Here is a 25,613-nt window from a genome sequence, read left to right as displayed (position 1 = left end):
AAAAATCTGCTTACCTTGTATCATTTTATAGAACAGATGTTTATCGGCTTTTCTATCAACATTTTTTGTTACACAGACCCCAAAAAATAACCACTCATCTACACTCCCAAACAGAATAGAGGTAAAACAATAAAATGACAACTCATTTTCACTGAGCCGAGCTCGACGCGCCAGTCATCCACCTAGTATGTCACTTCGCCCGACAGAGTGCATTCAGACAGCATATCATTGATAGCGCTTCTGATCCTTTCATTTTCATACCTACATTTTCCTATTGGCCGGTTGGTTTCGTCAGACAAAAGAGAGAGGGAAGGCGAGGTTATTTGGCTACGCTCAGATATATTTGAGTTTACTCAGGAATCAATGCGCATACCGACAACTTTACTCTGGAACCAACGCGCGTACCGACAACTTTACTCAGGAATCAGGCCGCGTACCGACAACTTTACTCAGGAGCCAGGGTGCGTGCAGATAGCTACACTTAGGAATCAACACTCAAGAAGCAGGGCTCGAATAGTAAACTACACTTTGCAACTTAAGTTCGTCGTGTTAGATTGTTCGAGAATTGTGCATCATTATATTTCACTTAGAAATCTAAGGTTTACATGAAACCTTGTTTGAAATATATCTTGGGATTCAGTGCTGCAATAAGTTTGTATCAGATTTGTTATTGGAGTAGTTATATTAGGCTTGTGATATTATTTTCATATTTGGTTGTATGTGTTTGCGTTATAGTGGTGGATCGTGTATCAAAATCACTCACTGATTATACGTCTTGGTTTAAGTGGTTGGGGTTACGTGAAGATATGTAATTTTGATGTGTGAGGTTGAATCGAAATTCCAAGACAGTTTTGGTGATATCGCGGTGATTACGATCTCTTTGCTTACATCGTAATAGGCAGTGTAATGAACTAGAATAGTATGGGTCTCGTAATTATTCTAGTACTTGCTACTCCATATTGGTTATCATTAGTTTCCACATGCTGGTATTCAGGAATCCGAGTGTATTGGGTTTCTGTTGCTATTCAAACGAGTATTCCTATTTGAAACTATCGTCGGTTACATATTATCTATCGTATATCTCTCTCTCTCTCTTTTGGGCATTATTTGATTGTAAGGTACAGAGATTATTATCAGTACTATGTGCAGAGTTTATGCGAGACATATGTTTAATTAGTTATCTGTATATTGATCAGTCGTGTGACAGTTTGTATTGGGTTAATTCTTTGTGAAATACTGAGTCAATGTGTACGTTGAATTTGCTTGTTGCACTTTATGGTAACTGTAATTTAATGGGGCATGTGTTATGAGTTAGCATACTGACTGGGCATTCATGTTAAAGTTTATATGTTGTTTGCTATATATATATATATATATATATATATATATATATATATTGAGAGAATGTTCCAACGGGTAAACGCTTAACAGGTCAGCAACCTGTTACAGGGAATTGGTTAATCAGATTGTATCATGACTTGTAGGTACATTGGCCCAGTTTAGTTAAAGTCTCGACGATTCAGTGACTGGTTTATTGGTTATTGAGATTAACTTGCAATATCTACCGTTCACTTAACTTCATATTTATATGTTACTTTCATTCTATCATTCATGTAATTGTTATCCATTATTTGTTAATTATATTTGTTACTGAAAATTCACACTATTTATTTGTAAGTCTTCCACTGCGCATATCCCAATCATCCAATGTACCATTCCATCTGGCGAATAACAACCCGGTAGAAGAGATGATCGTTCCCCTCATCACTCCCAAACAGAATACAAATAAAACAACATAACTTATTTGTCTCAGAGCACCCTGTTAGCCAAGGATATTTCTTATAACATGAAAATTGAAAATTTCTATTTTGTCTTCCTCCATCCGCTATTTTAATGCGTAAATGTGTAAATCTCCTATCTTTGTAAACACATTTTGTTTCATACAGTACGTTCAACATGAAAACAGTTTCTTTTTCAATTCTGCAAATAATGACAATGTTCTCTCAAAAAACACATCTTCCCCTGCGCATTTTTGATTAAACTAAACACAACAACACAGTGCTTTCAGAGAACACCAATATAGAGTCATTCCACGTCAAATCGCACAGCAATAAAACACGACCTTCTCGTAAATGGTCGAAATTTTTTCATGAATTCCAGACATCAAATAAGAAGACCCGTATTGTTTTATTTTCACAATTATTAATTATTTGCGTAGTTATGACTATTTGAAATTACGCAAATTATGCGCACACTGTTACAAAAACTCAGTTGGAACTCTGTGTCTGCAAATAATTGAGATTTGCGGTTTGGCGCATTTGAAAGACTAAATACAACACTTTTTATTACTTTAGGCTTATCACAGATAAATTTAAAATTTGGCCTAATTTTTTAATCATTTATTTTTCAAAGCAAAATTACTATATTATATAGCCAAGTTAAAAATTTGAAAAAATATAGACTTGTTCCCTGATGTATTATCTGTAAACTACTGCATTTAGAAATGTGGGATCTGCACACATACATTTGTAACAATTTATTTTCCGGAGGCATGCACGTGCTCGCGATCCCCAGCTAATGAACTACTTGCGGCCGTAGTCTAGAAGGCTGCCTGCTGAAAGTTTACGGAATCTCCCATTGCATATAACAGTAAATATCTTATCTAAAGTTATTTTATTATTGTCAGCTCAGCTAAGAGAGGAAGCCCTTCACAATGCTGAATGTTTATACTGTAATATAGCCAAGTATTTAACGATAGCAAGGCTGGATAAGGCAGTAAACTTTATGACAGTAAACAGATGGCAGGAGACAAAATATAGAAGAGAAAAATAATCAGTCAGGGTCTGAATTTCATGCAGCGACGTGACTTCTATACAACATGAGTGATGCGTAATATTTAAAAAGTGTTAAAATCAATTTGACATTTCTAAACACGCTTTTAAAAAGAAAAGTACACTAAGACACGTAAGTCGCGATTTATTGATAAAGCTCAATTTAAAGGAGTCTTTGAATGTGCGAATATGTGATTCGTTCTGTAAAAAATCTATCAACTTCCGGATAGGTCAGGTGAAATTATATGTGAAGCCAGTAGTTCTTGTGATTTTAATAAACATGAATCAAATGAAAGTGCAGACAGAGAAAGTGATTATCCCAGTTCTTCTTCTAGCAGTTATATGGATACAGCACTAGAAATCAGTAATATTGAGGAATTAAACAAGAGTTTGATGTTAATAGAACCCTGTATCAACCACAACAAAAACGATACCCCCGTGAAAAGTTTCAAAAAGTAAAAGGCTCCCTAGCAAGTAAACTTTTTCATGTAGAAGATGCATCGTCATCCCTTCAAAAGTCGGCCATATTTTAATTTTGACGGAATGCAAAGAAAATGTACAACCTGAAAATTACATAGTTATTGCAGACTTTTCTGAAAATTATTCATTTGTAATACAAGATTCAGTACAAGGTGTGCATTGGAACAAATGCCAAGCCACAAGACATCCTTTCGTAGTATATTTCAAAGAAGATACAGAAATTCGTCACAAAAATATTGTTGTCATCCCAGAAAGCATGAAACTGACACCGATTCCTTTCACTTTTTTCAATCCGAAGCAATCAATTTCTTAAACCAAGAATTCAATGATATGAAAAAAATTATCTACTTTTCCGATGGATCAAGTTCACAATACAAAAACAAAAATAATTGCTTACATGAAGACGATTATGGGATTAGCCCTGAATGACACTTCTTTGCAACGTCGCATGGTAAAGGTCCATGTGATAGCATTGGAGGAACTGTTAAAAGACTTGCCATGAGAGCCAGACCTATACAAGATCCTATAACACCACCAAAAAAAAAAAAATGTTTGATTGGTCACAAAAAACATTTCTAACATGTCATTTATACTCTGTCCATTGAATAAGCACAAAAACCACACTTAAAATTTGCAGGCCAGATACCACAATCTAACACCAACAACTGGTACATTAAAATTACATTCTTTTACTCCGTTGTCAGAAACTGAAGATATAGTAAAACAATTTTCTTTCGAGAAAGAAGGTAGTCAGTTCTCAACCGACTTCTTTTTCACTCAATTTATGACCGGCCATGGAAAATTCGGTTCCTACTTTGAAAGATTTAGGATGAAAAGTGCAGAAGAATCTTTGTGCATATGCAAAGACAATCAGACTGTTGAACATTTGATTTTTCACTGTCCAGTGTTCGAAAGAAAAATACACTTTTTAAGATATCATATCTCGGACTGCAATTTAAATTAATGCACACCCCTTTACCATTTACTTAGGAAAAAATGTTATAAACAATTCACAGAGTTTATACACCACATCCACGCAAGACTTTGGCTATTAAGTGTATGTAAATTAATGATGATATAAAATTCTAATGCACTATCTAAAACAAGGTGTCTCTGTCTGGGACAACAATAACAACAATAACTATGTTTGTATTATAGATTTTACTATTGTTCAGTATTTGATGACAGGTATATAATTTGTAACCATAAGTAATTTTGTTTTTATTTCTTTACTATCGCAAACCACCTATATAATAGGTGTTTAATTTGTAACTAAGCCAATTTTGTGCATTATCTCTTTATTATTGCTTAATATTATGTATAAAATCGCAAATTTATGTAATATTCTTGCAATCTCTCTACACCTTCGATTATAATTTCTAATTTTATTTAGTTTTGTTTTCACTGAATGTAATTATTGCATAACGTATTTAGTATTGTTTACTGTCTATTAATTATTTATATTGTAACTATGACTCATGCCTATTACTACTTCTTTAAAATTGTGTATTATCTATACATAATGTATTTCACATATAACAAACTATAACCCTAATATACCAAAGGTAAAATAGGGTTTCAATATTTGGATAATAATAATAATAATAATAATAATAATAATAATAATAATAATAATAATAATAATAATAAAGAAGGTAGGTGAATGGAAATTTAGAGTGTAGTGTGAATGAAAACAACATTTAAAAAGCATAATATACAAATATTTGAAGATATCATAACAAGTAAATTAGCAGTGTTTCCTCGTGTGACTTAATCCGTACTGGGTGTAATGTTGCAATGTTCACTTGATAATCCAGCGCCGATAAACCTCCCAGAGTGCTTCAACGCTTCCCATCTACTGCTGCTGCACCGACCTCTACACATTGTTTTGTAAGTAATTAAATTTCCATTAAACTATTGGAGATCCCATTGTGAATTTTTCTGTAATTAAGAATACTTCAGTGCACCTATTAGACATTTTTTTTTAGATTTTTAATATGGCTATTTCACACTGATATATAACTTTTAAAAATTGAATAAAAAAAATTTTTTGTAATGATTATATTAAAATTAGTTAGTAAATATTTAGCAAAAGACAGTACTTTAAGTTTTTAAATGCATTTTTCAAAAAAACTTTAACATCAATATCCTCAGAAATATGACGCTTTAAATGTTGCATTGTGCGACATTTTTAACGAATCTTAACATGCATTATTTTAAAAACATGTGGACTTACGAGGAAATAAAAACAAATTTGTTGGTTTATTAGACCCATAGAGTTGGCAAAAAATATATAAACGCTATCAGAAATATGAAGGTCAAAATTTGTATAATTTTGTGCGTTTTGATGTGGAATGACTCTATAGTGCAATATACAGTAGCATGCAAATTAATCCGAAAAACGTAATTACTTATGCAAAAACACTCAAACGGGATAAAAAAAGGATCTAAGACATACCTCAGTAATCTATGTGGCCTCCCTTGTTCCTAATAACAGCTCTGGGACGATTTGGCATGGATTCCACTAATTTCCCACAAATATTCTTCATTTCTTCATCACGAAACCATACACCAATGAGGGCAGAAATCATCTTGTCCTTTGTAGAACAATCCATTTTTTGCATTCTTCTTTTGCAAACTGACCACAAGTTCTCAATGGGGTTGATGTCGGGTGAGTTGCCTGGCCAGGGGAGTACCTGAATATTCTTCTTGTTGAAGAATTCTGTAGTTTTTCTAGACGTATGGCATGGTGCCAGGTCTTGTTGGAACACACCTCTGCCATCCGGAAATGATTTTTGCAGCTGGGGTACGATTCTGGTTTCCAATGAGTGAATATATTTGTCAGAATTCATCATTCCCTTGATAGGTATTAATGCTCCAGGCCCTTCATGTGTAAAACAACCCCAAAACATTACTTTAGGGGGGTATTTGGATGCTTGTTGGAGATGAGCTGCTGTTACTTTTTCGGATCCTTTCCGTACGTAGGAAACACGGTGGCTGTGGACCTTGAAATGAGACTCATCGGAAAAAAAGTACATTCTTCCAGTCATTCACTGTCCAGTGTTGATGTAATTTTGCCCACATTAAGCGTTTTTTGCACATAACAGGGGTTAACAGTTGCTTCTTAATAGGCTTATGAGCCCTTCGTCCAGCTTCCAAAAGCCTACGCTGCACTGTTGTGACGTGAATATTCGCCCCAGTGGTAGCCATTAACTCGAGGGTTAAGTCGACAGCAGTTAGTCTAGGATTTAATTTACTTTTCCTGACAAACGATCATCTGCAGGTGAAGTCTTCCTTTTCCGGCCACAGTTTCCTTTTTTCTGGGGTGTGAGGGATCCACTCTCCCTGTATTGTTTTATGATCGAATTAACAGTAGCCAAACCGATGTGACATTCTGCAGCAATTTGCCTCTGTGTCATAGAAGAATGCTCTGCTAATGTTATAATTTTAGACCGTTTTTGTGGAGTTGTATCCATTTGTGAAGACGACAGAATGTACACAGGATTGCAGTATTAAGTCTTCAACACAACTGAAATGCTTATAAGTACAAAACGACAGGCAAAATGTCACATATCATAAAAAAATAATGACAGATCTTCAACAATGGAATTACAAGTACTACAGATGTCAATTAAAGTGGTATGAGCAGCTATGAGGCCAACAATGACAGATAAAGTAAAAATTTGTCGTGTTCGGAATAATTTGCACGCTACTGTATTATAAAAGAAACAATAACGACAGACCGTCAACAATGGAATTACACATACTACAGATGTCAATTAAAGCAGTATGAGCAGCTGTGAGGCCAACAATGACAGAAAATGTAAAAATATGTCGTGTTCGGATTAATTTGCACGCTACTGTAGGAAAGGAGGATATTTTTAGACAAACTATTGGAAAAGAGAGCCTACACGTAACTAGTAGTGACAATGGAGTTATATTAGTCAACTTTGCCACATCGAAAAATTTAATTGTCAAAAGTACAACGTTCCCCCATAAGGATATACATAAATATACTTGGACTTCTCCGGATGGATTGACACACAACCAAATAGATCACATCTTGATAGATAAACGGAGACATATTAGTATAGTAGACATTCGAACTTTCAGGGCTGCAAACTGTAATTCTGACCATTATTTGGTAAATGGAGAATTAAGAGAAAGACTATCAGTAGCCAAGCGAGCAGAGGAACAAGTTATTAATACTAAATTCAATATTTTGAAATTAAAGGAAGAGGAAACTAAGCAAAATTATCAGGTCGAAATTTCGAATAGATTTGCCACTTTAGAAAGTTCCGATGAAGTTGAGAAAGAATTAGATGTTAACAGCGTGTGGGAAAATATCAGAGATAGTATCAAAATTGCAGCTGAGCAGAGCATAGGTTATTATGAAACTAAGAAAAAGAAACCGTGGTTTGATGAAGATTGTTGCATTGCAGTAGAAAGAAGGAAACAGGCAAAATTGAAATTCTTGCAGGATCCAGTTGAGGAGAAGAGAGATAATTATTTCAATGAAAGAAGGGAAGCAAGTCGTACACTTAGGAATAAAAAGAGAGGTTACTTGAAGAAACAACTGAATGAGGTAGAAACAAATAGAATAAAAACATTCGAGATTTATATAAGGGTATAAAGGAATTTAAGAACGGATATCAGCCAAGGGTAAACGTGATCAAGGATGAGAATGGTGACTTGCTTGCAGACTCTCCATCAGTCCTAAACAGATGGAAAAACTATTTTGCGCAACTACTAAATCTACATAGGCAAGATAAAAATGATCGGGACGAAATTGAAATACAAACTGCTGAGCCATTTATACCCGAACCCATGCTTTCAGAAATCAAAATTGCGATAGAAACTCTGAAAAAGTACAAGTCTCCAGGTATCGTTCAAATTCCAGCAGAATTAATACAAGAGGGTGGAAGTGCATTATATAGCGAAATTTATAAACTTGTACTTGCTATTTGGGAAAGGGAAATTGTACCAGAACAATGGAAGGAGTCCATAATTGTACCTATTTTTAAGAAGGGGGACAAAACCAACTGTGGTAACTTTCGAGGAATATCACTTTTGTTGATGTCGTACAAAATTTTGTCCAATATTCTTTTGAGAAGATTAGCTCCGTACGTAGATGAAATTATTGGGGATCATCAGTGCGGTTTTAGGCGTAACAGATAGACTACTGATCAGATTTTTTGTATTCGACAGATAATGGAGAAAAAATGGGAGTATAAGGGTACAGTACATCAGTTATTCATAGATCAAAAAGGCATATGACTCGGTTAAGAGGGAAGTATTATATGATATTCTTATTTAATTTGGTATTCCCAAGAAACTAGTTCGATTAATTAAAATGTGTCTCAGTGAAACATACAGCAGAGTCTGTATAGGTCAGTTTCTATCTGATGCTTTTCCAATTCACTGTGGGCTAAAGCAGGGAGATGCACTATCACCTTTACTTTTTAACTTCGCTTTAGAATATGCCATTAGGAAAGTTCAGGATAACAGGCAGGGTTTGGAATTAAATGGGTTACATCAGCTTCTTGTCTATGCGGATGACGTGAATATGTTAGGAGAAAATCCACAAACGATTAGGGAAAACACGGGAATTTCACTGGAACCAAGTAAAGCGATCGGTTTGGAAGTAAATCCCGAAAAGACAAAGTATATGATTATGTCTCGTGACCAGAATATTGTACAAAATGGAAATATAAAAATTGGAAATTTATCCTTCGAAGGGGTGGAAAAATTCAAATATCTTGGAGCAACAGTAACAAATATAAATGACACTTGTGAGGAAATTAAACGCAGAATAAATATGGAAAATGCATGTTATTATTCGGTTGAGAAGCTTTTATCATCTAGTCTGCTGTCAAAAATTCTGAAAGTTAGAATTTATAAAACAGTTATATTACCGGTTGTTCTGTGTGGTTGTGAAACTTGGACTCACACTCTGAGAAAGGAACATAGATTAAGGGTGTTTGAGAATAAGGTGCTTAGGAAAATATTTGGGGCTAAGCGGGATGAAGTTACAGGAGAATGGAGGAAGTTACACAACGCAGAGCTGCATGCATTGTATTCTTCACCTGACATAATTAGGAACATTAAATCCAGATGTTTGAGATGGGCAGGGCATGTAGCACGTATGGACGAATCCAGAAATGCATATAGAGTGTTAGTTGGGAGACCGGAGGGAAAAAGACCTTTGGGAAGGCCGAGGTGTAGATGGGAGGATAATATTAAAATGGATTTGAGGGAGGTGGGATATGATGATAGAGACTGGATTAATCTTGCACAGGATAGGGACCGATGGCGGGCTTATGTGAGGGCGGCAATGAACCTTAGAGTTCCTTAAAAGCCATTTGTAAGTAAGTAAGTAAGCTACTGTAGTGTATGAAAGATTCAACATGGATTATCAAAAAATACACTAGAAAAAAGATGAGTCCTGCAGATCACAAAATGCTATTACTAGATGTCAACTTATACATTAGAAAACACACGCAGCACAGTTTTCTAATAATGAGGTTTGTTGTTCAATGAGGAAAATACTCACATTTGTGACAAAGCTGAAACGAGATTGGTTAAAAATATAAGGAAGGTGATCATTGTTGAATCTAATATAAACATCTGTTCCAGGAAGTTTCAAAAGTCAAGTAGAATGAGCGGAAAAATTGTACTAGGAGATGTTGCCAGTTTTACACAGATGTTTTTATAATGTGAGCAAAATGCTCATATAGCGAAAAATGGCGGGCTAAGAGCTTCATCACTGGTCCTACTGCTTCAAGTGCACTTAACCTAAAACGTTCATTGTACTTAAGTATAGAGTTAAAATGGAAATGTATTCTTTCTTTGTATACATGGATATTCTCACTTTGACTACTAATAGACTCAGTGGCGGCCGGTGAGGCATTCTGGTGGTGGTGCCAAAAATGAATATAGGTTGTACGCAAATCACCCTAGTGAAAGTGATAATCACAGCTCACGTTTACATTATGTTTAATAAAACACATTAATTACAAAGCTATTTTACCAAGTGTGCAGTTAATAATGCCTCTAGTAACAGTTGCAATAACATTTTCGAAACTAATAACAAAATTTACAGATAATGCAAAACTTTCAGAGTATTGTTAGTCAAATACAAATAACTTTTATAACTAGTAAAATTACTGGCAAAAACACACGAGATAAACAATGATATAGGTAATAAATGAACACGTTTGCACTTTATTTAACAGGCCAACGAACCCAAGGCAGCAGCCTGAATAACACATGTTCATGTCCTGCACAGATCTCATGTATCGTTAATAAAACATCAATATTAGCAACAGTGTAGCGATATTTAGTTGCCGCGAAATAAAACAAATATTACACAACATTAACAAATAGTGTTACATAACATGAAAAAAATATTTATCTTTCTAAAAAGAACCATGACTATCTCTGGAATTAATATAGTTAAATGGATTATAATTTACACATTTCAGTCCAAGTTGTGTGCATTAGTTTTGAATTGGCAACATTACATTAAGATTTGGCACGGAACTTTAACTTGTGTTTTCGTGCAAGTCTGTGCTTGATGGTTCTCTGCCTAACATCTCCAACAACCCTGCCATCTAGCGAAATTTCTGCATTACTGCGTTTTAGCAGGCAGAATGTTAACTACTGAGTCTGCCATAAGAAACGCATATAAACTAGAATCAGTAGCCTTTTGTACAGTGTTATATGGACATAGACAGTGCCACACCAAATTGGCTCCAACGTTCGGAGAAACGCTGCAAGAGTACATCCCGATCTGTGCCCGCGCTCGTTCAGATGAAATACAAATAAAATGTGTATAAATAAACTATTACAACTGCTTTTTAGGATATTATTTTCTGTTTCTTTCATTGGTGGTGCCTTGGCACACTTGGCACTACTCCAAAAGCCGCCCCCGATTAGACTACATATTTCAGTTAACTATTTCCTTGAATTACACAAAAAGTTCACCGATATTTTAAGTTATTAGCATTCCTTCAATTCTAGGTAAATCTATACAAATTACAGACTGACTAATACTAATAATTACGTGGAACAGAACAATGAAAAATTGCTTATACTGTTGTAAGTACGGAGTAATAAAGAACAAATGTACAAGAAACCTTTCTGGAACAAAATTCTATTAACAGCTATTAGTTATAGCTCAATATATTTGTAAAGTATTAGATTAGTGGTCCGTGGCCCAAGGGCCTCATGCGGCCCGCCACTATGTTTGCTGCGGCCCAATAGTAAAGTTTCAAACTTAAAATTAAAAAAATATTTGAACAGACATATTCATTACTATAAATTACAGCAATCACTAATTAGTTAGACATTTATGTAAATTCTATTTATTATTGGAGGATGTCTGTGGCCTTCCAACAGAATATTTTTTTAAATATTGGCCCGCAGTATTCATAAGGTTGAGCACCCCTGTATTAGACCATACTTTTCTGGAATAGGGCCCAGATGGGGTAAATGGGATCTGGTTTCAAGTAACTGTCTTCTAAGAATTGTGATGTAAAGAACAGGCTGTGTCAGGCAGATTTTCTCACAACACTTTTGTTTCCCCTCCAATGTCATTCCATCACTGCTCCATTGTCATGTCATCTCATCATTGCTGAATACTTGCAGCAATCCAACAGTATTATTATTCAATAATTAAAATGGTAAAACAAATTTTCTGTCATGTCAACATGGCTATATATTTTCCAAATTAACAATGAACAAATGACTAGTGGGAACATCTGCTAGTTGTTCTCTGTCCTCTACAAATACGAATCACCAGTGAATGAACAGAAAACATTCATGTTCTCTGATTATCTGTGATAATGGTCTTAGGAAAATATAATTATTTGAAGTGCCACTGTTATTTTGTGCAGGTTATAGGAAAAAGCAAGTTAAGAAATAAAAAGTGATGACAACAGACATCATAAATCGAAAGCTGCAGTTGGTAAAGGGAGTGACTTGGCTTTATAATTTACTCTGAATTAAATTGGAACAGTTTCAGAACTTCTGTTGAATCAGAACTTCTGTCGAATATCAGCAGGAGACTTCAAAATGTTACTATGCAAAATAAGGCCAAAAATTTGCAAGAAAGGCAAAATTTCGAGAAACAGTATGTTTATGAAAGATGAGTAATCCTGCCCCGATTTCTGGCAACAAGATATTGGTACACAAGTTTTATCTATTTATTTAGTGTGTCGAAATGACTGATTTCAAGGACTGTATAAATTGTTTTTCTTGGAGTGAATTTATCCAGCAAAAACATAAGATTGTACGTGAACTGTGCTGATTTCATATATTTCATCACTTCCCAATCACATTTTCGTCAAATTTCTGTCTTTGCCTCTGGAAAAATGCCAATTATGAATGGATTTTCTTTTTCACTTCCGGCTGCTGCTGCTGCGGGGGGGGGGGGGGGTGCAAGCCTACATTGTATCCAAACATTTTCTGGACAGCTTTCCAAACACATTTTTTCACATTATTGTGATAACCTGGATGCACGGAATTGCACAAAATTCCTTGCTTCCTGTATACTTCGATTAAGTTAACAATAACTTCTTTGTCCACTTTAATTTCGACATTTTGATGGATAAAAAATATCTGTCGCTCTAGTTAGTACTCACTGCTCATATCAAACTATGATGAAGAGAAAATGTCTCATCTACAGCGAATGCACATTCTCTTTGAAGTACTGACAAGCAACAAACACTACAGAAAGGCAAACCGAATAATTGATTCATATTTGCTGTGCCATTCACATTAAACTGAGACAACAAGTGTATTTGTTCTTTGTTTATTCCTTGTTAATTTGTTATATGAACACTCGTTTTCATGTGGCACAATTACATGAAAAACTTTAGTGGTTTTCCCCTCTAAATACCTAGAAAGAAACCTTAAGTTGAAAGAAATACGATTCTGGAAAATAGTCTGTGTTAATGGGCAAATGTGCATGAAGCAAGCGTAATCGTGTACACATAATTTTAAATTATTGCATTTGTTCACAGATTTCCTACAAAAACGATGTTTCCACAACTATGATAATACATCTAAATGGTCTTTGGTAGGCATCAAATTGAAAGTACAATGGATACATAATTACAGTGGACAAAGTCTCAATTCGTGTCTTGGCATCAACATAACGAAGCAATATAAACATTCACAACATACAACATATGGTTAAAACTCCAGAGAAACAATACATTTCATGCAAATAGGAAAGCATTGCTTAAATAATAGAAATTGAATTCCACCACCTTTAGAATTGTCCGCAGGGCAGTGAGATACTGCTTTCTGATAATGTCCCTGTGTATTTACTGCTGTAGTGTCAGTTTCTTCAGCTTTCCAAGCTGCCCATAGAAAAAAGAAAAATTCAACTTGTCAACCATAACAATCAATATGATTTCAAAGTTGAAAATCTGTGTTGTTGATGAATGAGATTTTAAAGACTTAAATATGGCTCCTGAAAGAGATGTTAAAATTTGATGGAATTGTATTGACACTGTAAGCAACTGGAGGGGATATATAGGTTTAAGTAGAAAATGTAGAATATAAATGGGCTGTGTTCTGAATGGTGAAGTTCAGCAAGATACAATTGGTAAAAGAAGGGGTGTGAAAAAATCTCAAAGTTAGAATTTATAAAACAGTTATATTACCAGTTGTTCTATATGGTTGTGAAACTTGGACTCTCACTTTGAGAGAAGAATAGAGATTAAGGGTGTTTGGAAATAAGGTCTTAGGAAAATATTAGGGGCTAAAAGGGATGAAGTTACAATAGAATGGAGAAAATTACACAACACAGAACTGCACACACTGTATTCTTCACCTGACATAATTAGGAATATTAAATCCAGACATTTGAGATGGGCAGAGCATGTACCATGTATCGGCAAATACAGAAATGCATATAGTGTGTTAGTTGAGAGGCTGGAGGGAAAAATACCTTTGGGGAGGCCAAGACGTAGATTGGAGGATAATATTAAAATGGATTTGAGGGAGGTGGGATATGACGATAGAGACTGGATTAATCTTGCACAGGATAGGGATCGATGGCGGGCTTTTGTGAGGGTGGCAATGAACCTGTGGGTTCCTTAAAAGCCATTTGTAAATAAGTCGTAAGTAAAAGAAGGGATGTGAATTTAAGAAATCAACATTCAAACCAAATAGTATCTGTGCTCAGTAAAGTACACAACACAATTAATGTATTAAGTTGATTTTATTTGTTTTGATCTAACTTCAATGTTGTTATCGTTAGGAATATCTAAAATTTTTGTTGTGAACATACTTACTGATGCAACATGACACTCATCCTTAACCAGTACACCATTACATTTCCATGTGTTTTTAAACAGAATATTTTCATATTTACAGAATTCGGTTAAGAATTTTTAAATACAAATATTCCTGACTATACACTTAAAATATATTAGTTTCATAACTTACTTTTTTCAGAAGATGGAGTCAACTCAATTATATCATCCTGCATCTCCTTGCTAGCTTCTTTAACTAATGGTGTCATTTCTGCCAGGAATGGACATTTCTTCACAGCTTCCAGAGCTTTTCAATAAAAATAATCAGAAAATAATTACATTACGTCTTAAAATTATTAATATATCTCAATTTGAGCTTTAGTGTATCTATATCATCCGTTGGTATTAAAATCATAAAAAAATTAAAATTTTTACCAAGTATATTTGTTTACTACTGGAAATCGATCTCATGGTAAAATGAATAGGCCAACTCTTGATCATTAGAAATGCAAAGTTCTACAGTGTGGTATATAAATGTAAACGAACTGTAGTTGAAGGCATTGCTGTGATGTTTATTTATTTCAAATCGTCCGTCTACAATGTAGTCAACCTTACGAGGTGTCTGTGGCATAGGGATAAGATGTTTGTTTTCCATGCCAATAGGTTGTGAGTTTGCTCCCAGTATAATAAATCTATTTTTTTATTTTACTTTTTAATGGATTTATTTAAAATAATAAATGACATTTGTTAATAAACTTTGTTATGCCAGTCTTGTAAAAATATTATTGCCAATCACTTATGGGCTATTAATAGGAGAGACCTGGTCTGTATAAACAAAAATAATAGTGTACAAGTCTGGCTTTTAGGTATAGCTCCCTGTGAAACTGATTTAAATAATTTCAAGGGAAAAATTTAAGTCACACGGCATGGTGTGCACTCAATGTTGGGTCTCTGATGTCTTGTCAATCCACTTGAGATATGTGGATATAAAGAGAATAATTGAGTCTGAGTCTGGTACAGTTCCTGGGTAGCTCATTCAGTAGACTGTTGGCGTGCTCAAAGGTCCTGGGTTCGATACCCGGCCCCAGAACAATTTTTCCCTTGAAATTATTAAAAATAATAGCAGTTTCTCTTCCTAAAAAAGCAGAAACACATCAAATATAAATAAATATAAACAAAAAAGGCCTGTGGTAGGAACATGTATCTCATCCACAAACACCTGTGTCAACAACTGTCCTCATTCTGCAAGGCATGGAATCCACAAGATTATGGGATAGAATTCCAATCACCTTGGCTGCTCTCAATACACAATAACCTAAGCGAACCAGGACAGTGATTTGTTGATGGAGTTGTTACATGTCTGTCATATTCAAGAGTAATGCTGAGACAGACCATTTTATTTACTGACTACAATATTGCTTAGGAGAAGGGGATTTATTTACTATTCGGTCATATAATGTAAGAGAGAATGCCACATAAATGTAGCTTTGCGAGATATATGAAGAGGAAATTTGTAATTTAGATTGGCATAATACGTGGTTTTCATGTTCATATTTGCTTCAAATATTTTCTCTCTCTTCAGAGCCTTGATGTAGGTGAAATTAACCCTCCATTCGAATTTATAACATATTTCAGACTAACAAAATACAGCAAAAATTTAATGGTTTAATTATGTGTTACCTGCTTGTACATTAGCTGGCAAAAAATATGATCACTTAAAATTTGCTGTTAGAAATTGAATTATATTAACAAAACATTACGTAAAATAAAGCGTGCTTCATAGTTTTTTTTAGGTTAAAATGTCCTTACGCACCTTTGCGAGAAGAATGCTATTCTTGAGACATAATAAACTTCTATCCTTTGCATTACATTCAACCCCTAAGCTCAGAGCTGCAGTTTGTGCAGTTTTATGGTATGACCCGCAATAAAAAAATTTAAGGTTTATTGTCACCTACTGATGGGTTATAGACTTTGTGGCTAACCTTGAAACGCAGGTCATTTTGTAATTATTTTATTAGCTATCCTGTTTCTCTTTTGTTTTGTGTTTCCATTGATATTCATTCATTGACTCTTTTCAATAAAGCCATTTTAATATTGAGTCAAGTTATTTAAAAATTCTTATTACTTAATTGTGTACCCACTATACATCAAATGGTACATTGGTGATCCCGAAAGCTACAACAATGGACATCATGCAAAAGGATAATGGAGATGCAACAAATCTAGCAACTACTACAACAGGCGCAATTTCAAAAGTTGCAGTCAAGATACCTACGTTCTGGAAGAAAAACGTTAAGGTATGGTTCTTACAAGTTGAATCACAATTCATAACAGCTGGAATCACAATGGAGGAAACAAAAAATTTGATTATGTTCTTGGCTCATTAGACAGTGAAATTGCTAACCTCATTTCAGATTTTCTTATGAAACCACTGTCAATTAATCCATACACAGATTTAAAAAACTGATTGATTGCAGAATCTGAAGAGTCAGAAAAACGTAAAATAAATTAACTCCTTACAGAAGTAGATTTAGGTGACAGAAAACTGTCTCCCTTGCTTTGAGAGTTTAGATCGCTTGCCAGTGGTAGTCTCCACCGATATTTTGAGAACCATTTTCTTGAAAAGGCTTCCCACTAATCTTAGGGCCAGCCTAGTAACTAGTCATGGTGATATGAATACCGTAGCAGTAATGGGTGATAAAATAATGGAAATTAATAGCACTGAAAGTTCTTTTCTCTATGAGAGTTACTTCTACCAAAAACCAAATTGAGCGTTTATCTGCATTAGAGAAACATCACATTGCTTGTAGCATCCATAGAAAATCTCCAATTGCAGAAACGAGCAAAAAGTACGTCCATATCTCCGAAAAAAAAAAAAAAAAAACATGATATTTGTTGGTATCACTATAAATTTCGCAATAATGCTAGAAAGTGTATTCCACCTTGTATCTTCAAAGCTTCTTTCCCAATGGAAAACGACTTAGGCTCATTTCTTGATGTGACTGGTGATGATAGCCATAATTCATGCCGACTTATTTTTATATGATCAATCTTAAGGATTCATATTTCTAGTTGATTCAGACACTGACATTTCTGTACTTCCAGCAATGTTTACAGATAAACATAACCTCTCAACACGCGAATTATATGCAACTAACAGCACTACTACTAAAACATATCGAGAAAAGCTACTAAAATTGGACCTTGCTTTATGCAGATATTTTGTTTGACTTTTCGTACTAGCAGATGTTCAACAGCCAATTCTAGATGCTGATTTTCTAGAACAATTCGGACTTATCTTAGATATAAGAAATAAATGCTTACTAGACAACACTATACTGCTTACTGCAAAAGGCAACACATAAAGAGGTAAAGAATCAACAATCCTCACTATTTCTCCACAGCAGAATTATTCAAATATAATTTTAGATACCCGAATCTTCTCAAAGAGACACCAAACTTCAGCACATCATTCTGTAAAGTAGAGCATTCAAACATTACAAATGGAACATTTGTGATGGCAAAAGCAAGGTGTTTGGCTCCAAATAAACTGGCCGCAGTTAAACTTGGATTAAAAAGAATGATGAATTTAGGCATATGCAGACCTTGTAACAGCTGTGGTAAGGCCCATTACATGTTGTTCCCAAGAAAGACAGTTTGTGGAGACCATGTGGTGACTATCATGCTCTCAATGTGATCACTCAACCAGATCGTTATCCCATAAGATTCCAATTACCAGCTGGATGGTAACACAATTTTCAGTAAAACTGATCTTGTACAAGCGTTTCATCACATTTCTATAGCTCAAGATGATATTCCTAAATTACAGTCATCATACATTTAGACCTTTTTGAATTTCTGAAATGTCCTTTGGTTTGCGCAATGCTGCACAGTCATTCTAGAGATATATACATTCTGTATTACTTGCTTTAGAATTTGCATTTGTGTATATTGATGCTGTTTGAACATCTCAATCAAGAGCACTTAAAAACATTCATTCATTCATTCATAGTGTTCTGCCCAACAGTAGGTGTTTCACTGTAAACCCAGCTTTCTCCAATCTTTTCTATTTTCTGCCTTCCTCTTTGTCTCCGCATATGATACATATATCTTAATGTCGTCTATCATCTGATATCTTCTTCTGCCCCGAACTCTTCTCCCATTCACCATTCCTTCCAGTGTATCCTTCCATCCTCAGTCAGTGACCAAATCAATTCCTTTTCCTCTTCCTGATCAGTTTCAGCATCATGCTTTCTTCACCCGCTCTTTCCAACACAGCTTCATTTCTTATTCTGTGTGTCCACTTCACACGTTCCATTCTTCTCCATATCCACATTTCAAATGCTTCTAGTCGCTTCTCTTCACTTCGTCGTAATGTCAATGTTTCTGCCCCATACAATACCACACTCCGCACAAAGCACTTTGCTAATTTCTTCCTTAGTTCTTTTTCCAGAAGTCCGCAGAAGATGCTCCTTTTTCTATTAAAAGCTTTCTTGGCCATTGCTATCCTCCTTTTGACTTCCTAGCAGCAGCTCATGTTACTGCTTATAGTACATTCCAAGTATTTGAAGCTGTCCATTTGCTCTATTGCCTCATTTAGAATTTGCATGTGTACTTCCTTTATTTTTCTTCCTATGATTATGGTTGTCTTATTTGCATTTATCTTCATCCCATACTGCTTACAGCTGTCATTTAGCTCCAGTAACATATTCCTTAGTAGCATCTTCTCTTTTGGTAACAACGGCATATCAGCAAATCTTATGCACTTTATTCTTCTTCCTCCTACTATCAGTCCTCCCATGTTCTGAAAACAGTTCTTCACTAAATCCTCCAAGTAGATGTTGAAGAGATTGGTGATAAAGGGCATCCTTGATGTACTCCTCTCACAATTTCACTTTTTCCTGACATTTGTTCTCCTATCCTGACTTCGACTCATCATTTCATAAAAAGATTACAGATCAACATACCGAAATGTATTTTTTTTTTTTTTTTTTTGTGTGTGTGAAAGAAATTCCGTTTTCGGGCTCCATGGTTTCTGGTCAACGAATTTCTCCACTGTCTGAAAGAGTTACTACTATACTACATTATCCCTTACCAGAAACAATAGACAATCTCCATCGATTTTTTGGAACAATTAATTTCTATCGTCGGATGCTTCCTGCGAGGTCAGAAACTCAGAGTATATCATTTCACATGTGTCACTCTTCAAAGAAAAAAGATGAAACAAAATTACAATGGTCCGAGAAAGCAACACAAGCTTTCGAAAAATTGGAAGTGAACTTATCAAATGTCACACTTTTGGCTCAACCAGCACACAACTTGCCACTAATTCTGATGCTCGATGCCTCAAATTTCGCCATCGGTGTCCCATTACACTGCAAAACACTGTCTTAGAACCACTCGGGTTCTTTTCCAAGAAGTTGAACCCTGCACAAAGTAATTGTAGTGCATATGATCCGAGTTACTGGCAGCTTATTCACTACATGCTTCAAGGAAAAGATTTCTGCATGTATATAGATCATAGACCTCTTACATTCGCATTTAAACAGAAGCTAGATAAAGCCTCACTTCGTCAACAGAGATTCCTGATTACATTGCCCAATTCGTTTTGTCGCTGGTAAAGAAAATTCTGTTGCCGATGCCTGTTCAAGAATAGACTTCATCACCATTCCAAGCACTGTTTCTTTTCAGAAAACAGCAGAATTAAAAAAAAAAAAAAGATGAAGAATTAAAAATCATACAGCTTACAGCCATGCTCACTGAAATTTCAAGTTGTCATCCTACCCAGCTGAGCAGAACTTCTAGTGATGTTTCTGCTGGAAAATTCCGCCCTTACATTCCAGACACATTTTTTCAACTCTATTCATAATCTGCTCATCCTGGCATTAAAGGATCAATCTTATCAGGTAATGTTTTGTATAGCCATTGCTCTGATGAGATGTTAAACAATGGACAAAAAACATGTTTATCTTGTCAGAGAACAAAGGTCTGGAGACACAATACTAGTCCAGTAGCTGCTTACCCAGAAACTGAAAGTCTGTTTCAGCCACATCAATGTGGACATCACTGGCCTGTTACCAACTTCACGGAACTATAAATATCTAGTCAACACAATAGAGAGATTTTCATGATGGTCGGAAGTAATTTCTATGGAGGACATATATTATCTGCTGAAACAGTAGCATAAGTCATACTTTCAGCGTGGATTGGAAAATTTGGTGTTCCACAAAGAATCACAATTGACAGAGGCATACAGTATGAAAGCACCCTTTTTTGCAACTCTCACCAAGTCACTAGGTATCAATCACATTAAAACCACTGCGTCCAATGGGAAAATTGAATGACGACAATGCACCATGAAAACAGCTCTGAAAGCACAACTGTCCGACAACTGGGTTGAAAAGCTACCAATGGTACTCTTAGGTCTTAGATCAGGGCTGGGCACATTACGTGATTCTGAGAAACGAGCCTTGCTGCGAGAATGGGACCTCAATGACCTAATGGGCAGCATGTCTCAGCAGTTGGGTGCTATTATAGCTGATAAAGATGACAATATCTGCTCTGATACTTTGTTTGGTGCCACATGAGTTGCCTTACAATATTAGTGGCGAAAATTTATGTGGAAGATGGAGTATATCCATAAAACACATTGTCATGAAAAAGAAAAGGGTCAAAATGCTTACATTTGATAACTAAACAAAATGTATTGTTTTGTTTAAAGTTCTGGTGTTTTTTCACTTCATAACTGCGTAATGCAAAGTGTGTAATAAAAAACATATGAAAATCACTGTCCCTTGTCACAGCAACATGATCTAAGACATGCCTGGACTCACCTTACAGAATGAGCATTGGTTGAATCCTCGTGGGAAAGGAATTTTCCCATTAAATTTTGGACCGGTGACCACTCAGCATTATAATGAATTTGAGGAGGTGCACAGTAGGTATCGATATCTGGTTTCAAAACCATCTACAATGGCCGAGGGGGGTGTGTATCATTGTGCTGACCACACATTACCCCTGTACTGGTAGGATGATCGTTTACCTCTGTCGAAGCCAGGGTTGGAAAAAAAAAGTTTTATTTTAAAAAAAAATTTCTTTGTTTTAAACTGTTTTAAACAGTGCCATGAAATAGTGCATTTTAAAAATGTGTTCCCAACATTGTCATTAACTAATGTTGAGTTCTTGGCAATAAAGCCATTAACTCGCTTAACATACTAACTAAAAAAAATACATTTCATGAAATTAATGGTGAATTTCATAAAAAGTAATATTTTCAAATTTACCTCAGTTGGATTGCTTATATTTCTCTGAAGATCTATCATCTATTAACGATGAGAAATCAATTCTTACAACATTATAAAAAAAGCTTGACAGTCTAGTTATTGAATTGGTACAAAGTTATAATTCTGATTTATAAAACAGGGGACCTGTTCCTGCTCTCTGTCCATTTGTGAGCTTAAGAGGGATTATTCCACATGGGCACAAGCCAATTGTATACATCTTTCCACCTTTTTAAATAAACACTTTTTTTAATCATCATCAGAATTTTGCTTCTCTAAATATTTAGACAGCATACTTAAAAAACCTGTTACTTTGGATTTACCATTTACTGTAGTACTTAGACTACACAACAGAAACAAAAAGACACATTTCCAATCAAACTGAATATCCGGATTTCTACTTTCTTATGATGTCACTGTTAAGTATTGATTAGTGAGCAGGTGATCATGATTGAATGATTACTTGTACCACAAAGAAGGCTGCCAAACTCGCATGTCTTTCTTCTCCGTGCACTCAATAATCAAAACATTTCATGACATAGAAGTGATGTTTGGTGGTTTAACTCAGTGATACAAAAGAAAAAATTGGTATCCTGTGGTGTACTTTCAATATTTTATTTTTATAGCTCAGTTTTTCATTTTGAAATTTTAAGCTAAGTTTATAGAAAAAAAAAATAAAAAAGAGTAGAATATTTTATAATTTAAACATCTTAAAATCCTTTTTCAGTGGACTTCTTATAAATATAACAAAACTTGCTTCAGATGGTAGGCCTACATGCAGATATCAGCATTCAGATTGTTTGTACTGTATATACTACAAAAATTATTAATAATAATGTTTGTCTGGGAAAAAGTTAAAGTTTTGCTTCATAAAGTAAAGAGCACCACTGTAAATTCATAACTGTATATTTTATAAAGGCCTGAATAGAAGGCAAACATGATTTTATATCTCAAAACATTCTTGGGCTTCCAGCCATGTCATAAGTCGGTGATCCACTGATATTTCGATATGTTCATCTTCCTAGTCTTCAGGGTTAACTGATAATTAGGGGGATATCTTGCTCCTTATTTATGGCACTGGGGGAGTAGTCAGCCGAGGAGATGTGCACTGATTGGCTCTCCGTGGTTTTTTTAGTAGGTTGTTTTACGACGCTTTATCAACATCTTAGGTTATTTAGCGTCTGAATAAGATGGTGATAATGCCAGTGAAATGAGTCCGGGGTCCAGCACCGAAAGTTACCCAGCATTTGCTCATATCGGGTTGAGGGAAAACCCCGGAAAAAACCTCAACCAGGTAACTTGCAACGACCAGGAATCGAACTCGGGCCACCTGGTTTCGCGGCCAGACGCGCTAACCATTACTCCACAGGTGTGGACCTCTCCGTGTTACATGTGGTGAGGACAGTGGCGTGAACATGGCTGACGTGTTGTCTTGTGTTGTGTTGTGCTGTGCAGCTGATTGACCGCAGGTCTCACAGTAGGCTCGGTGGATGTGTTGTCATGTGTCCTCTGTTGATGACGGCCCATCGTCTGGGTGTTCAGAAATTTAATAGCCAGTGTCTGCACAGCACTGAGTTGGAGACGTGAGTCCCGATTCAGGTTACCGCGTTCTGCCACTATGGCCAAGGTTTCCTTCTCTCTCCTATCCCCCGTACACTTTGCCAGGACCTCGGTATTATTGAAATTAGCCCTATGGCCTTTTCAATACAGTGTTCGGCTAATCCGGATTTTTCTGGCTGCATTAATCTGATGCTTCATTGGTGTTCAGAAAGACGCATGGTTATTGCACATCCAGTCTGGCCAATGTAAGCAGCCTCACATTTACGAGGAATGCGGTAGATCCTTGGTACTCTAAGGCCTAGATCGTCTTTTATTGATCTGACCTTGTTCCTAATTTTAGGAGGAGGTTTGTGGATTGTTTTAATTCCATGCTTGTAGAGCAGTCTGCTTATCTTTCCCAACAACTTTCCCATGAATGGTAGACAGGCTATGGCCAGTTTGTCTGCTTCTTGTGAGTCAGTGGTGGGCTGCTGCTGCTGCTGCTTCTTCTTCTTCTTCTTGTCTTGCTCTATTCAGAGCGGCTGCAATGTCCTTGGCTGGATATCCATTCTGCTGGAGGTTGAGTTTCAGTTGTTGAAATTCAGTGTCTAGTTGCTCCAGGTCCGATATAGAGACTTGCTCTATGGGCCAGTGTGTTTAGTATACCCAGCCGTTGAGACTTGTGATGGAAACTATTCGCATTTAAATACAAGTTGGTGTGTGTGAGTTTGCGATATACCACATGGCAAAGAAATCCATTGTGATTTCTGGAGATAAGGATGTCCAGAAAGAGGAGTTTACCATCTGTTTCCATCTTCATAGTAAATTGTATCTGGTGTCTTAGACTGTTTATGTGCCTGAGAAAATCTGGTAACGTGTCTTGTCCATGAGGCCAGATGACTAACGTATCCTCTATGTAACTGAAGAGGAGGAAGCTGAACATACTAGAAACATTGGTGGATCACCAACTTATGACCTGGCTGGAAGCCCGAGAACATTTTGTTGAGTTATCATGTCGCCACGTAGTTATGATTTTACATTTTACAAGCAGGATAAAATAAAACCTGAAAACGAAAGAAATAACTAGTATTGAGAAAAAAAGTGACATGGTTTGATTATATTGCTTTAAACACTGTTTATTATTAACAGAGAAATAAGTAATAAACATAACAGAGAATTCTGTTGGGTTAAAAATTAATACCATCATATAATCTTAAACACTGTGTTTAAAACATTTTAATCAACGGATTTTGTTTTAAACAATTTTGAACACTTTGTTTAAAACATTTTGTTTTAAACATGCCAATCCTGGTCGAAGCATGTGGATGTGAGGCCAACAGTCAGCTGATTGGTCTTGGCCCTTTCATGGACTGTTACACCATGGATTAATGCCATTACTGAATGATAAAAATCTCTGTAAAATTGAAAGTGATCCATTTTTTTGCCCGTCATATTTTTTTCTATTTCATATTGATCAATGACCTCGAGCCATATAGACTACATGACTAGAGAGCTGCTTTGTTTATATCCTTCATACTGGTTCAATTAATTTTAAAAACTGTGAAGAAATTATACATACTGACCATAAAGCATCATTTCATTAACAGGAATTCAGGGTATTTGCTAACATTGAAAATTATACTGAATAAGAATTTCTGTTATTACTAGTTACTGAGTGTCAGTGTTAACCATATTTAATTTAAATTGATCTATTTATTCAGCAGTGAGATTGGCTACTGGAAATAGCCCTGATCATGGTTCTCCCCTAAGAAATAGGAACTTCAACAGCAGCAAATTCTATGGGATTTTTGGAAGAGAAACTGTGGGTTATGTTTTCTACAAGTGAGGTGTATAGTTCCAAAACCCGACATTTGCTTCCTAAGTGGTTTAGAGAAAAAACCAAAAAACTATCTGTAGTATTTCCAGTGTTGAGATGTGCAGGAAATTTTTATAATAGTCTTTAATAGTAAAGCTGAGGATAAAATTACATGTTTGAACTAAAAGTATGTATTTTTGTAAGAGTTATTAGATTATTAAATTTGGACATGTCGGATTTTGGAACTAACAATAAAATATATGTCGGATTTTGGAACTAACAATAAAATTTATGTCAGATTTTGGAAATTCTAATAACATTATTTCCCATAAATAATCCACATTTTATACTAAAAAGCTATTAATTTTATTGAATCCAGGGAATATAATAAAAATTGCCA

General features: G+C 35.4%; 1 protein-coding gene across 20 annotated transcripts in view; it reads right to left on the bottom strand.

The window, feature by feature from the left end:
- The window catches only part of Alas (5-aminolevulinate synthase), a 440,304-nt gene that overhangs the window by 93,362 nt on the left and 321,329 nt on the right, over window positions 1-25,613 (bottom strand). For 18 of the 20 annotated variants that reach the window (XM_069838039.1, XM_069838041.1, XM_069838053.1 and 15 more), the window contains 2 exons: window positions 14,772-14,885; window positions 13,586-13,678 (listed from right to left, as the gene is read on the bottom strand). In XM_069838039.1, coding sequence (XP_069694140.1) covers window positions 13,586-13,678; window positions 14,772-14,885 — 207 coding nt within the window. Of the gene's footprint in view, window positions 1-13,585; window positions 13,679-14,771; window positions 14,886-21,411; window positions 21,537-25,613 lie in introns of those variants that run through there. The other 2 variants (XM_069838052.1, XM_069838042.1) reach the window with 2 other exon arrangements.

The sequence above is a fragment of the Periplaneta americana genome, chromosome 10, assembly GCF_040183065.1.
Source record: "Periplaneta americana isolate PAMFEO1 chromosome 10, P.americana_PAMFEO1_priV1, whole genome shotgun sequence".
NCBI classification, from domain to species: Eukaryota; Metazoa; Arthropoda; class Insecta; order Blattodea; family Blattidae; genus Periplaneta; species Periplaneta americana.
This window is presented reverse-complemented; position numbering and strand designations above follow the sequence as displayed.